The sequence below is a fragment of the Diabrotica virgifera genome, chromosome 6, assembly GCF_917563875.1.
Source record: "Diabrotica virgifera virgifera chromosome 6, PGI_DIABVI_V3a".
Lineage (NCBI taxonomy): Eukaryota > Metazoa > Arthropoda > Insecta > Coleoptera > Chrysomelidae > Diabrotica > Diabrotica virgifera.
The window spans coordinates 241,387,842-241,404,366 of record NC_065448.1 but is presented as its reverse complement, the minus strand read 5'-3'; the positions used below and the strand labels follow the sequence as shown (position 1 = coordinate 241,404,366).

The 16,525-nt window shown below is 35.0% G+C and overlaps 1 protein-coding gene across 2 annotated transcripts in view; it reads right to left on the bottom strand.

Annotated features, from left to right (window-relative positions):
* Positions 1 to 7,130: 7,130 nt before the first annotated feature.
* Positions 7,131 to 16,525, bottom strand: part of LOC126887430 (apolipoprotein D-like) — a 92,656-nt gene continuing 83,261 nt past the window's right edge. For both annotated transcript variants that reach the window (XM_050654961.1, XM_050654960.1), the window contains exons 2-5: positions 13,448 to 13,578; positions 10,173 to 10,261; positions 8,966 to 9,055; positions 7,131 to 7,331 (exon numbers count right to left, since the gene is read on the bottom strand). In XM_050654961.1, the coding sequence (XP_050510918.1) occupies positions 7,195 to 7,331; positions 8,966 to 9,055; positions 10,173 to 10,261; positions 13,448 to 13,578 (447 nt within the window). In that variant the 3' untranslated portion in view covers positions 7,131 to 7,194. The remainder of the gene's footprint in view (positions 7,332 to 8,965; positions 9,056 to 10,172; positions 10,262 to 13,447; positions 13,579 to 16,525) is intronic.

Below are 16,525 nucleotides of genomic sequence, written 5' to 3'. Positions count from 1 at the left end.
AAGTTAATAATAAATGAGACAATTCAATAATTATGCTTCCCCTCCGCTTCCATTATTTTCCCCCTTAACTCGGAGAATATTGATCGTATAAAAAAATTGTGCCACAGAAATTGTAGGAAATTGCATTTCCAACAATTTTCTTTCCCACCATTTATGTCGAAAAGTTGAAAATGGCGGAGATATTAAGCAACAACAGTTCTCATTTAAAATCAATATGGCGGCTAATGCAACCGCGGAATTCAGTCAAGATTTTAAATTTACACTACTATTGATCTCTCCTAAAGGATATAATTATAAAATTTGGGGCAGCTCGGATACAAAATTCAATTCATGTAACTCGGAAAATATCAACCGCATGAAAAAAATTGTTAAAAAGAAATTGTAGGAAATTATATTTTGAACAATTTTAGTTGAAAATGGCGTAGATATTGAACAAAAACAATTGCTATAAAATCAATCCGGTCTTACGCTCGCGCCATTACCGCATACGTACTACCTTAAATATTAATTTTAGCAAAAAAATGAAAGAAATCAAAATTGTGTAGAATTTAATTCTCTTTATTTTAGTACAGGTACATATTTGTTGTAAAACTAATAATAAACGAGATAATTCAATAATTCAATAATTATGCTCCAACTGTCACTATTTTCCCCTCATAACTCGGAAAATATCGACCGCACGAAAAAAATTATAATAAATGAAATTATAGAAAATCGTATTTTCAACAATTTCAGTTTCTACACTTTTTGTCAAAAAATTGAAAATGGCGGAGATATTGAGCAAAAACGGTTCTCGTTTAAAATCAAGATGGCGGCTAACGCAACGGTGGAATTCAGTCGAGATTTTAAATTTATACTAATATTGACCCTCCCTAAATATTAGAAAAATAAAATTTGGGGCAGCTCCTAATGCAAGGTTAGGCCTCTTATTCGTCTAACCCGACTGGACTAAATTTGTTTGTATCAAGTCTGGGTCTCTGACGATGCAAGGCTGATGCTGAAACAACGTTGTAAGATCCTATTGAAACCAATTCATATACTATAAAATTGAGGTCTTCAGATTTATTAAGTTTACCAAATATGGTAATTGAATACTAGGTAGGTAACTGATAATAATTTTTGATACTGCCTTATCTACTTTTTGGGAAATGATTTTTCAAGTATGTTTGTTTGATCTGTTAGTATTATTAGAAGTCTTTAGATAATGCAAAAACAATAAATTCAAGTATCCTATTTTAAAATGATAAATTACAAGATAGGTAGATTACAGTTATTTAAGTACTTACCTTGATATTTATAATCTTCTAAGCTAAGAGTTTATTTTGTTATATTTAAAACGTTAAGTACTTATCTAAAATTATGAAGAATACTCGATGAAAATAGCTATGTTTAAATTACACAGAATTTACCTTAAAACAAAATATTATTTTATTTTAAAAGTAGGTACATGTTGAGAAGGGTTCGTAGTTCCTTTTTTGGTTAGATCACCATCACCTTGTTAGTTGTCCCAGTATCAACAAATTTGAGATGGCTCACGTTGATTATGCTTTATAAATCTTTTATCAGATCAAAAAACGACTACCGTTCAATTGCCTACTCCTCCATAACCAAAACAATATTAAAACCACTTAACCACATACATAACAATATCCTTAGATTTGCCCTTGGTGCTATTGGTACCACTCCAGTAGAAAGTTTATACAGCGAATGTGGAGAACCATCCTTATAACATAGACGTACAGTTCTCACACTTACACATACCATATCTTCTTCTTCCTTCTTGTATGTAGGCTTTAAAACCTGTTTCTTCTTCAATATTAGCTTCGTAAATTCTTTAAATTATCGCACCATCTTTTTCTTGGTCTGCCAATACTTCCAGGGCCGGATTTAAGGGGGGCAGGCTGGGCAGCTACCCGGGGCCCCACATTCCAAGGGGCCCCCACAAAGCGCCAAACAACATAAAAACACATTATTTACATAGAATAATTTTTGTCAATCAATTAACAGTGATATCGTTACATGGAAGGTTTCACTCCTGTTGAAAGGATTCTCATATTTTTGCCAAATCACTATCATAGAGCAGAAGATATATTTACTTCTCTAATGACATTCTTGCAAGAACATGATATCGATTTGAAAAACTTTGGGGGACGGTCATGCGACTAGCCGTCAGTTATGAGTGGAAAATACAATGGTGTTCAGACTAAAATTAGAGAACATAATATCTTGCCGTTGTGGATTCCGTGTGCCGTCCACTCTCAATTTAGTTGCAAAAGCTGCAGCTGAGTGTTGTCCTGCTGCCATAGCATTCTTTGATTTCTTAGAAGAACTATATTATATAAATTTGGGTCTTGAGAACAACGCCGACCGTGGCAGAAATATTATTGTTCTTAAAAGAGTAAATACTACTAGATGGTCATCTAGAAGTGATGCCGCAAAAGCGCTTGTTTAAGATTATAATCAGATTAAAGATGCATTATCCAAAATTTCAGAAGATGATAAGCAACAATTTAAAACTCGTAGCGATGCAAATGATGGTCGAATGTGTTTATCGGAAACAGGAATATTTGCAATATTTTGGAATGAAATCTCAGAGAGGACAAACAGCACAAGTCGTATTCTCAAAAATCCAAATATTGGCCTTAATTCAGGAGTGGTGGCACTTAAATCACTTAAAGAACTGACTTAAAGACTGACTCCACTGGATTATGGAAGATCTCCAGAGACTGAAATGACATCAGAGAAATTTAGGACTCAAAATTTTATGGCTATTATAGATCACTTCATTTTCTCTTTTCCGAGGCTTCTGCATATGAATTCATTAATTCCAATTTTGGATTTTTACATCATTTGAAAAATTTAACTCCCATCGAAATTGAAGCTCACTCACTGAAGCTTACCGACATTTACAGCAATGATTTAGATGAAAACCTAGGTGTCGAACCGCTACGATTTGTAGAGTTTTTAAATTCATTCTCTATAATAAGCATTGAACAGGATGTCTTAAAGCAACTAGACATGTCCGACATAATCAAGGAATTTTCAATTAAAAAATCTCGAACAGTACCCGGACTTTAACTATACATCTTACTATGTTTATTTTTAATATTTTACTACTATATATTAGTAACAAGATACAGCTGTTGTATTTTTTATTATTTAAAAATATATTTATAAAAGTAGATCAACATTTTTTTATTTCCAAAATGGAAAACCCTGTAGTAGGCTGTATATATACCATAGTAATAACAACAATTTTTTAATGATAGGAGGTAGGGCCCCACACCAATTCTGCCCAGGGGCCCCCACTGTCTTAAATCCGGCTCTGAATACTTCTTCGTCCATTTGGCGACTTATCTCGTGCTGTTCGTACTATCCTAGCCTCTGCCATTCTACTAATGCAGTGATTCTCAACCTGTGGGGCGCGCCCACCTAGGGGGGCGCGCTTTTAGCAATGGGGGGGGGGGGGCGTGAAAATATAAAAAAAAAACACCTAAAACATTGACTAATTTACTAAAATCAAACCAAAACAAAATTCTGACAAACAAACAAATAAAATACCCATGAACAAGGAGCTATACATAGTTATGAGCACTGAATACTAAATCAACAACTTTAATTTAAATTAGTGACTTCCTTGGGCCTGTTTTGCAGAGCAAAGCTTATCGAAACAGGGTGTAATATTAGAAATAGACGCTCTCAGTTCTTTCTCTATATTTAGCTGCGATCTATATTTGGTCTTTAAAGAAGCCATCGCGGAAAATTCTGTTTCGCCAAGGTAGGATGGTGAAAACGGTAATAGTATACGGAACTCTCTGGTTTTCAGTGCAGAAAACTCATCATTTACCCCTGCCCAAAAGTCAAAGAGGGCTCTAATATTAAACTGTTTCTTGATTTGGGCATTTGCTGTGAAGTCTATGAAGGTTTCTTCTTCTGCAGTAGAGAGGTCTTCGGGTGTAATTTGAAACGGATTCCCGACCTACTCATAACTATTAGGTACGTATTAATTGGTCGTCGGCAAAAAAGTATCTTTAAATTTTTTTGTCAGCATTGCTAAATAATTTTCAATGGATACAAAAACAACTTTCACGTGCGGTTATTCAGCCTGGTAGGTTTTAAAACATTCATCCACATTTTCAACTATTTCTAGGTTTTTTGCTTTAAATTTCTGCTCCACAATTTCAATTTTCTACAGAAAGCGGTAACTTTATCATTCGTATCAAATATATGTGTATTGGCCCCTTGAAGTTGTAAGTTTTAAATATTTAGTTTCTCGAATATATCAACCAAGTAACTCAATTTCATCAAAAATAATAATTTTCTTCTAGAAAAATGGCGATTTCATGTCTTAATTCAAAACACGTTGTAAAAATTGCCCACGTAATAACCAGCTTGCCTCACAATAAAATAATAATGCTGAATGTACTGCATCCATGTCTTTGCCAAGTACAGAAAAGATTCTAGTTTTCAAAGGTCTCACTTTTATGTAGATAGTTAACTATTGTTACAACAGTAGTTAGCACAATATTCAAGCCAGAGCTTCTGTGTTGATCATACAGTGTCTCTATTTTTGCTTCATTTATATAATCATTTAACATAGCAAATAATTCAAGTGGCTTTGCTATCAATTCTATTGGTTTGCAGAAAAGTAGTTCTACTACTGATCTGCCTCACAAAATCGAACGTAGGCAATAAAATGAGCATATTTATTGCTACTGTTGCCTCATCAAGCTGAATCGAAAACAGCTTTTCACGCAACTTCCTGATTAGCTGATCCTGTACATACTCAGCTATATCACCAATTCGGCGGGCAACAGTATCATTTGATAGAGGTATACACCCCAATTTTTTAGCAAAATTATCTCCAAACACAGTTTCTACAATTTTGATTGCAGTTGGTAATATAAGATCTTCACCAATAGTGTTAGACTTTTTAGATTTGGCTATTTAATATCAGATTTTATAAGAGGCAAGTAAAGCTATTTCATTCACAGTCAAAGTTTTTATTAAAACTAATTTTTGCTTTTGACGCCATTTTAATTTTAACTCAAAGAATTCTCGGGGTTTGTTAATGTACTCACTATGAAGCGTTTCCCAATGTCTTTTTAGTTTATTAGGTTTCATGCTGCTCAAGGTATCGAGGGGGGGGGGGCGCGGTGAAAATAATTATGGAAAATTGGGGCGCAAATGGTAAAACGTTGAGAAACGCTGTAATAATGTATTCGTTCCACTCCCGTTCCCGTTTTGTCACCCATACATTTATATCTTCTACATTGCATGCTATTCTTATGTTTTCGTTTCTCTCTCTATCCAACAGACTTTTCTCTGATATACGTCGAAGTATTTTCATCTGTGTTGTTTCTAGTAGTCGTCTCGTTTTAGATGTGTCAGGTCTTGTCTCCGCCGTGTATGTCAACATAGGTCTAATTGCTGCTTTATAGATTCTTGCTTTTGTATCTTGTTTTAGGTGTTTGTTCTTCCAGATTTTGTCACTAAGAGAACCCGCCGTTTTACTTGCTTTGCTTTGTTGTACTTCTTCTTCAACATCTCCGTAACAAGTTATATCTATTCCCAGATATCTAAACCTTGCTTCCTGCTTTATTATTTTCCAATCAATTTCGATTTTACATCGTAGTGGGTATTTAGATGTTGTCATACATTTGGTTTTTTCTGCTGATATTATCATATTGTATTTCTAGGCTGTTGTATTGAAGATGTGTGTTAATCTAGGGAGATCGTCTTCTGTATTAGGCAACGGCGGATCCAGCAACCTTGCAAGTTGGGGGCAATAAAATAAAAATTTTCTCGTGACTGACGTACGCAGGATTTTTTTTTCGGGATGCGCTGTTATTTTCTTATTCTTCATGTACCATGTCGTTTCAGAACGTTGGTTACCATCATAGGTAAATTAATTTTATTTATTGCCACCCTAAATCAACCACGAAGTTCTTCTTCGTCCTGAACTGCGTCTGCCTGCTATTTTCACTTGAATAATATTTTGTAGCAACCTATATTTGGGACCTCTCATTAAATGTCAGAAATAATCCAGCTATGTCTTCTTGATGCCCTTTATAATCGCAGTAGTCTTGCTGAGACATTGTAGTATTGTGTAGTTTCGAATCTTCTCCATCCAATAAACTCTTAAAATTCTTCTATTGCACCATATTTCGAGAGCCTCGAGGCGATTTAGTTCGATTTTATTCAAAGTCCAAGGCTCGACACCATACAGTAAGACCGAGAACACGAAGCATCGAAGTAGTCGGATCCTTAATGTCAATTTTAGGTCTCTGTTACATAATATTTTGGATATCCTTCTAAAAGCGGCTCTTATTCGGGGAATTTTATTAAATAATCAAATTACCATAACAAGCACCGGCAATTACTATTTTTATCTGGTCTCTGGCATTGAATTGAATAGATGGCAATTGAATAGATTTATTGTGGGACTTTTTCATTTATGTTCCAAAGACTTTTAATAATTTTCGATTCCAAGGAATTCTGCCATAGTTATTCAGTTATCAACAGGACACAAAATTCACTATTTATGTTCAATCGTAATCTCTTTCTTAAAAAGAGTGTCAGTAGATACCAGGCGAGGTCTCAAGGATTGGGCAATTGACTCCATTGATCCCCTTGGATCCGGGCCTGCAAGGTGGGCATTATTTAATTGATAATCGGCCCAGTGAAGCCTGCCTACAAATGGTAGAAAAAACCCTCTTGCTTAGGGTGTAGGTAGAGAGACTTGAGGATGATTATAAATAGGTAGGTTACACCTAGAACATTCAAGACTAACACATTCATATCTTTTCACAAACAGTGACTCTTCGCGGTGCGAGATGTGTAACACATATTTAAGCATCTAGCATAATATTGTTAATAGACTGCCAGCATTATGAACAACAATGATCTCTTTATTGCCTACCCAACAATTTATCCGAGATGCCAGGTATCCGATAGAGAATCTACACCTCTACACTGACCTCTACTAGTTTCATCTCTTATTTTTCAACGTATTACGTTTTCCATCTTATCCGTTATTTTGTCGGTTATTAGCGCGCTCATCACGGTATAACATATTGTAGTCGCTAATCTGACTTGACGTGACATTCTTCTCTATATATAAAAAAAAATCATCAACATTAATATTTATTACAATTTGTACATAAGAAAATCATATTTCTAATAAGTTTAATTTTAATCATAATAGCAGTTATCTTGGTCATCGTTTACTAATGCATCTACAGAGAGATTGTTGTCTTCCAGAACTTGGACAATATTATCTATATCATCTGGTGAAGCCTCTTGATATCTTGTCGTGAGAAAAAGACTCTCTAAAAAAAAAAACAAAAATTGAAATAATGTTTTATTTTTGCAGCTCTGTAGCCCAACGGCTAGAGGGTTATTTCTGTTGTAGCTGCCGTGGGTGTAAGGGGTGCGGGGCACCCGGGCAGCATATCAAGCGGGCTACGCGAGCCGCCCTAAAAATAGGGGTGGTCTTCTTCTTTTTCAGATGCAAATCTACTAATGGATGTTAGAGATCACATTTTTCATTAACTCTCTATTTCTTGCAATGTGTATCAGAGATGGAATGTCGTTAATCCCTGTCCATTGTATTATGTTTCGGAGCCAGGATATTTTCTTGCGTCCTATTCCTCTCTTGCCTTCAATTTTACCCTCGATTATAAGATGAAGGATCTGGTATTTTTCGTTTCGCATGATGTGACCCAGATATGCTGTCTTCCTTTTCTTGATGGTTTCGAAAAGTTGGCGTTCTTGGTTGACTCTTTTAAGGACATCTATATTTGTGACTTTCGCCGTCCATGGTATCTTTAGGATACGGCGATGAAGCCACATTTCGAAAGCTTATAATCTGTTTATATCGCTCGTTTTGAGTGTCCAGCCCTCTACTCCATATAGCAGCACCGATCATACGTAGCACTTGGTAAACCTTAATCTCAGTTGAAGATCGAACTCTGAACAGGTCAGTACCTTCCTGAATTTTACGAAAGCTTGGGGTGGTCAAAGAATATAAGTACATATATGTTGCGGGATAATTTGTGCCATTTTAATATTGAACGTGATATAATGTATAAGAGTGTAATTGTAGCAAACTTGACAAATTTTTTTTACTTATTGTCTCGTGGTCTGAGACCAACGGTATTATTTGCATGTAAAACTTGAACAATGAGTCAGAAAGAAGAAAAATAGCTAGAGATTTGAAAGAGAAAAACTTTGAGAAAAGTTTTGGATGGTATAAAGGAGGTCTATCGAGAAATGGAGCAGAAGAACAAACCTGGAGCTGATGGAGACATATAAGAGACTCAAAATAACACAGAAAATCAGGGCGCAAAGATTAGATGGTTGGGACATGTTTCACGAATGCCAAAAGAAAGAAACATCCTAAGAGTTCTGCAAGCAGTAGAACAAGGAAAAAAATAAGAGTGATATCACGAAGGAATTAGTTTGATGTTATCCGGACTGACATAGAAGATGCCAAAAGAAAGAGACATCCTAAGAGTTCTGCAAGCAGTAGAACAAGGAAAAAAATAAGAGTAATATCACGAAGGAATTATTTTGATGTTATCCGGACTGAAATAGAAGAAATGTGAACCAGGAACTGTAAAGAACAAGTGAAGGACCAGACAAAGTGGAAGAACGTAGTCAAGACTATCAAAACTAAGGACCTCTACCGCTCGAAACACACACTAAGAATTTAGAACGTACGATGGTTGAAATCTACATAGTGGCTCGAGCAATCATATGGAAACTTTCTCCCTTCACCGAAGGGTGAATTTCAACCATCGTACAATTAACATTCTTAGCGTGTGAAACAAGCGTAAGGCCTGTAAATATTTATTAAAAAGGTAAGACTTTTATAAGTAGTAGAAATGTTAATGAAATGAAATATTATTAATGAGTCTAAGTATTTATATATTACAGCGTAATAGCAAAAAAAGGTACATACCTAGAAAAACACCATTTCGTTCAAAACAGGAGAATCCTACAGACCATCTTTTATAGTCTGTACCAAGAATCCAAAAAGGTACAGTGACATCTAAAACAAATATAAACAGTTATATGATATCCAAAAAACATCTTAAATATAATATGATTTATGTATTTAATATTGCACATCATAGATATAAAGAAATTTAAAAATGTTGCAAGTAATATATAAATTTTAATTGTAAAAAAGTGGTACTGTAGGCTGTACTGTACACCAGCGCGCAGCTTCACATTAGGTTTGCTGGTTCTATTTGAGTTTAAATAATATAGGCCTGAATCCCGCGTACCAAAAAATTTTTTATTAATAGCAAGCTGAAAATTTATTAATAGCTTAACGATGCCTAGTGGGACAAACTTTGATGTATGGGAACACTGGAAGAGGGGAAGTTTTAATTGTGGAACGTGATTTTAATTGTGGAACGTGTCATCCTGACAAGTTAATGATTTTGAAAACTAGCAGGTTGTTTTTAAGTTTATTCAATGGGAAACTTTGTATAATATGTGAAAAATGCTTGTCCGACATATATGTTGGGGATTTTAATAAGTCAGACACGTAGAACATGTCAAATGACAGGAATTCTGTTGGTGATAAATGGCAGTCTGATTTTTCATGGGAGTTTAATGAAAGGGTAAAAAATCAATTGGAATTTTTGTCCGACAAAATACTGGGACATTTTTCGGACTGTCTGGGACGTTTTCGTAGTCTGACGTTCGAAACTTGTAACCTGTTCCACAATTAAAACTTCCCCTGTTTCAATGTTCTCGTACATCAAAGTTTGTCTGATTAGACAACGTTAAGCTATTAACAAATTTTCAGCTTGCTTTAATACCGTTTTTTTTGGTACGCGGGATCTAAGCCTAATACTTTTAAAGTCGAATAAAGCAATTTTATTATTTATTTATCACTTTTTAAAAATAATTCTACAGCACTTTTAACATTTGATCTGCTCAGTCCTTAAAAAAATGTATCGATGCATTATTTGGCATACATCTTCTTTTTACTTCACCAAATAACATGGTTTAATGCACCAATCTATTTGTCTGACTGATCTTTTATCTAATACACATCATACCATTTGAAATACGTTTCTCCCTACTGTTGGGAGAAACTTATGACCTTATGTATATTTATTAGGACAATGTTTGTTATATTGGCATGTACTAACCTGGATTAAGGAAATGTACTAAAAATTTGGCTTCTCCTGTGGTTGAATTTGATATTCCTTCTCCTTCGAGAACATGGTCTTCGTTTGTTCTAAGAGTGAATATAATTTCTAAGTTAATATAATTATGATGCATATAATATGTATATATTATAATAATAATACGCCGACGACGACATAATAACAGCTGAAAATAAAGATGACCTACAAAGACTAATTAAAGAATTCATATACAACATGGTGATCTCAACAGAGAAAACTAAATCGATAGTAATATCAGCGGAACCGAGACGATGTAAACTGGTCGTAAATAACAAAATAATAGAACAAGTAATGGAAACGGAATACTTGGGAATAAAACTGTCAAGCTATGGAAAAGTGGAAGAAGTACAAAAACAAGTGAACATGGCGAACAAAGCAGCAGGATGTCTCAACAACACAATCTGGAGAAACAAATATCTCACAAAGAAAACAAAAACCAGGATATATAAATCATTAATAAGACCCATACCGACGTACACAGCGAAAACAAGAGTAAATACGGCGAAAACAAAAAGAGTGCTGGAAACATAAATGAAAGTCTTACGAAAAATAACAAACCAAACTCTAAAAGACAGAGTAAGAAATGAGGAAATATTAGCGAGATGTGGTATAGACGAAATAAACATGTGGACCAAAAGAAGAAAAATATAATGGAATCAACACAGAAAGAATGACAGAATAGAATAGTACTAATCTCTCTCTCTCTCTCCTGTCGTTTCCTTATTACTGAGGATCGTGATTTCTTCCAATATTCCTAACAATGTTTCTCCATTGGTCTCTATCTTCAGCTGCTCTAAGAGCTTCGCAGAATAAGTTTCCAGCTGAATGCTTTATTTGGTCAGACCATCTAGTTGGTGATTGTCCTCTTGATCTTCTCCCCGGAACGTTTTCAGAAACAATTAATCTCTCCAAACTGTCGTCACCTCTGCGAACCACGTGATCAAAGAATTGCAGAATTCGTTGCAGACATATTGTGGACAGCCTTTTTTTTTAATATTGAGTTGGTTTAGAATGGAAACGTTTGTTCTATGAGCTGTCCAAGGTATGCGCAGCATTCTTCTCCAGCACCACATCTCAAAGGCATCAATTTTTTGCCGCTCGCATGCGCGACGAGTCCAAGTCTCTGCTCCGTATAGAAAAATTGAGAATACAAGGGCATTCACCAGTCTTATCTTGATATTTTGAGAGATAGATCTGTCTTTTACACTTTAGTTAGGCGACTCATCGCATTTTTTGCCATACCAATACGTCTCCGAACTTCTGCTTCAGAGTTACCATCGTTAGTTATACTAGATCCGAGATAGACAAAGGTGTTTACTATCTGGTATTTATGTAACATGTTAGTCAGTTGAATAGTGTCAAAATCTGACGACCACCATTATTTTTGTCTTAGCTCTATTGATTTTCAGAACAACTTTATTGCTCTCGTACTCAACTCTTCGCAGAAGATCAAACATTTCTTGCTCATTTGCTGCTATAAGTGTAGTGTCATCAGCAAATCTTAATTTGAGATTTTCCTACCAGCTACTGTTACTCCACCGGCCCATCCTTCTAAAACCATCCTCATGACATGTTCACCATAAATGTTAGTTAAGTCAGGTGACAACACGCATCCTTGTCTAACACCTCTCTCGGTCTTGAATTGGTTTGAGAACTTCTGATCTAGTCGTACTGTCTCTATATTAGAGTGATACAGATTTTTAATAAGTGTCACCAGGTGCATTGGTGCGCCCATTTCTATTAAAATTGACCACAGATTTATCCAGCTTACACAATCAAATGCCTTTTGGTAGTCAACGAAGCATATAATCATAGGTAGGTACTTGAAATTCTCTAGACTTCAGAATTTGTTCCCTTGTACCTTTACCCTTTACAAATCCCGCTTGTTCCTGAGTATTTGGTAATGTAGATAAGTTTTTATTCTGTTTTTGATGATATGCAACAAGATTTTACTAGCATGTGTTATTAGTGACAGATTGCGGTAGTTTTCACATCTGGTAGTAGTTCCTTTTTTGTGTAGTGGGATATAAATTAAGGTACACCAATCAGATGGCCATTTTCCTGAATTCCAAACAGCGACACAGATAGAATGGATGATATGTAATCCTTTGTCACCTAGTAAATGTAGTATGCCTGGGGATTTATTTCTCTTTAGTGATTTAATTGCATCTTTGACTTCAGCGAGTAAGACAGTAGGTTCTCTAGGGTAGTCAGAAGGCCACTGATTTTCTGCTGATACCTCGTTTATATAGCTCGCCACAGTAGTTTCGCCATGTTTGCAATATTTCATCAGTATCGGCCTTTAAATTACCTTCCTTATCTATTACAGACCACGTTTGAGATTTAAATTCTCTGGTAAGGAGTTTGATCTTCTGGAATAAGTCCCTCGGTTCATTTCGACAGCCATGTTCCTCTATCTCTTTGCATATTTGAGAGATGTAATCAGCTTTATCTTTGTGGCACTGTTTTCTGATTTCTCTCGATAACGCTCTGTATTCATCGTTTGTTCCGTATCTAGTTTTATGTTCTTTTCTGCCTTAAATCACAGTCCACGTATTATCGGATATTCATGGCTTACGGCCAGTGGAAACTGCTGCCTCACACTCTTTTGCAGCCTCGATTACCTTATCTTTGAGATAGATCCAAGTGCTCTCAGGGTCACTATCTACTTGGCCTAAAGAAAGAGCATCTTCTAGGTTTTGTTGGAAGTCATTGATTTTTGATGGATTTAGAGACATGACTTTTCTCTGGGGTCTACTTTTGGGGACTTTAAAACGAAGTCGAACGTTCAATACCAGGAGTTGATGATCGCTTCCACAGTCTGCGCCAGGATATGTTTTACAGTTGATGGACGACGACTTCCATCTTGATCTTACTAGGATGTAGTCTATTTGATTCCTTGTTCGTCCATCTGGGCTGCGCCATGTGTATAATCTCCGTGGAAGGAGATTAGTACTAATCGTGCCATAGCACTAATAGCAAGAGATAAATCGCCAAATGGAAGAAGATCAGTGGGAGACCGAAAAAAAGATGTTCAGACAACGTCAATTGAGGCTAAATGCCGAAGTAAAACAGGCATGCGCTTATTTATAAAGTACCTAGTAAGAAAAAAAAAAGAAGAAGACTATATCACAGAATATTAGATTAATATATTTTTTAAATTTTTTGACGTGAAAATTTTAAAAGGTTTTGGTGGTAACGAGCATGTATTTTGTTGTACTTAAAGCTTTACTTACTTTGTATTAGTATATTTGGTACGACTTCTTATAACTCCATCAGCGCCTACTGCAATATTGGTAATAACACATTCTCCATGATCTTCCAGTAAAGTTGGGTATCTTGCTTGTTCGATCCAATCACCCAAATACTAAAAAAATCACAAATAAATATAAATTCAATAAGTGGCAATTGGCAATGAGGAAGTGGACTCTCTGGCAAGCAATTCAATAATCTGCCAAAATATTGCTATCATAAATCAAATACCTTGGACGGATCACAAAGTAAATATCAAAAGTCTATGCCATGCTCAGGGTCGCCGAGAGGGATGAGCGGGCCCCGGTACAAAGTGAAGGGCGGGCCCCCGGCAAAAAGTGAAGAGCGAAAAAAATTGTTTAATTTTTATAGAAATAAAATTATTAATAATGAATAATAAAAACATTTCAAATATAAATTTTATTAAATTTTGATTATATTTATAATAGTGAAAATATTTATAATACAAGTGTTTTTCGAGTTTTCTGATCGGCAAAAATGTCTCTAATTTTCGAAAAATCGCATGATTTTGCCAAATCATTCTCAATTCACAAAGTTGATAGGCAGCTATCCGATATTATTTCATTGTAGCTATCATTACATCATAGCATTTTTATGCGAAAAAGAAACCTAAAGGATTTTTCTGCTTCTGCTACTGTCACCGGTAATGTGCAAAATATTCTTAACGCAATAACGATTCAAATTTGAGATGTTTAATATTATTAAGCAAATTTATTGGAGAAAATTGAGATTCACCAATATTATCCGTGTATATCGCTCTAAAATAAAAAATTTCATCTATCAATTCTTCACTGATGTCTTCTTTATAAAACTCGCGCAATACATATATCAATTTTTTTTAATATTATCTTCATCTCGGAATATCCATCAAATGTTAAATAGCGAATGAATTTTATTTTTTGCATTAAATCTTCTGGTTAAGTTGCTTATTATATGACAATATTAAATATTTTCCAGCGAAATATTGCGTCGGGCTCAAAATTATTAGTCGCATCACTACTAGGCCCAGGCAAATCATCAAAAAAATCTTACAGGCTTTTTGCGCCGTTTTTCTTTATTTTATGTAAATACTGGATTTATTCCATAATTGCTGGTATGATAACTAATTTAGATTTTTCAACATAGATTCTTCTGATTTTTTGTAAATCTTTTAGAAGCCCTGATATATTTTTAATCTCCATATCCATACCATAGTTTTATCTGACTGCACTGTAGTACTTGACTCCTGTGGTTTATTGCTGTTAAAATTTTAAACCAAATCGATTAAAGGTCATGATATTAAATATAGCCGAGTATTAATTAAACACATTATGGACATACAGTGACCAGCAAAAAAACGGGAAAAATTACATCTTTGGTCTGGTCGATGCCGGGCCCTTACATCGCCGTGCCCCGGTAAAATGCACCGGCTGTACCGCCCTCTCGGCGGCCCTGGCCACACTCTTTAGATATCAAATATGTAAAGGGTGTGGGTGTGGCAAACTACTTGGGATCACAAGGCCAACAAATTCAAAGAATGTCTAAGTCAAGCACTTAGGAACCAAACTCATTTTAACAAGTAATAAAAAAAACCAAGTGATAATCAACTGACTACGAATAGGACATACTTTACTTATACCTGGTTGCACCAACAAATCTTAATCTCCAGCTTAGCCCAGCAGCTAATTGTATGCCTCCAAATCGTTAACAAAAATAAGTATCTATCCATCTAGTTAGCCCTAAACATCCATCCTTGGATATAGGCCGCTTCATTCTTCCATGCCTCTCTATCTTGGGCAATTTGCATCAATTCTGATCCAGTGTGTTTCTTCATGACATCTGACCATCGCATCTTCGGCCTTCCCCTTTTTAGTTTGTGGTTCTACGGTCTCCAGTATATAATCATCTTAGTCCATCTTTCATCCTTCTGCCGGACTTCTAGACCGGTCTAGTTAGACTCAAAAATAGGAGTGAGGTTACAATAATTACCATTAAGCTGAAAATTGGCAGGATTGTTCAAAATACCATCATACATAAAATCTAAAAAGTCCTCATAAATCCGACCCGAGCTAAAAATCTACGCGGGGTCAAAGATCACCAAATATAGTTTTTAGCGATTTTCAGCGAAATGGTAAGTTTTATCATAAAATTAGTTCTAACAAAAAATGTAGATTTGATAATACTTTTTTCGTAAGAGCCACCGTTTTTAAGATACAACGATTCAAAAAGTTGAAAGAGTTCTAATCGCAATATTTATGTATTAGTACACCACGTATACACATCACTGAAGCTGTAGTACAAGTAAACATTATTCTATCGGTCAACTTAACTTATATTACACATAATAATATAAGATATTATAAGATAATGTTTCTACTATACAGCTTGCGGTCTACCGAGGGGTGCAATGTATAAGCTGTATTATATTACAGTGCCAACAAAAAAATCGTTACAAAGTGAATATAACGCGAAAGTAATAAGAATTATTATTTCAATTTTACAGCTTATTCCCAACAAAAATAATAAATTGATATGACAAAGTACTAACTTATAATAATTCTTCTTCTTACTTATGCATCTTATTCAATTTGTAAAGATGGGTTTTGTCGGAATAAACACGTTCTATAGGTACGTCTGCTAATCTAATCACCCTACCTATTCTTTTCTCAAAAGCGTTTGAACATAATAATGACAGCCGACTTTCTAGGCAAAATGTTTATTGCTAAGTACTAAAAAACATTTCAATATACAATAAACTTTATGCAAATTTAGTTTGTTTATTAATATGCAAATTACACCGTTATCTTCCTGGGTGGCGAAATCCTTTAAGGTAGATGACACCCTCGAGGTATTAATTATTAGTCTTAAGTATTACTCCGGAGTGAATATACGTGTTAAACCTAATTTTACTTAAATGTGCTGAAGTTTAAAAAAATTAATTCAACTCCACAAGAAGTTATTTTCAACGGAATTAGCTTTCTTCTCTCTATGTATGGAGCGCCTAAAAAAACTACGTGCTTAGATAAGTTTCGATATGCATGTTTCTTTAAAAATACTCGAAA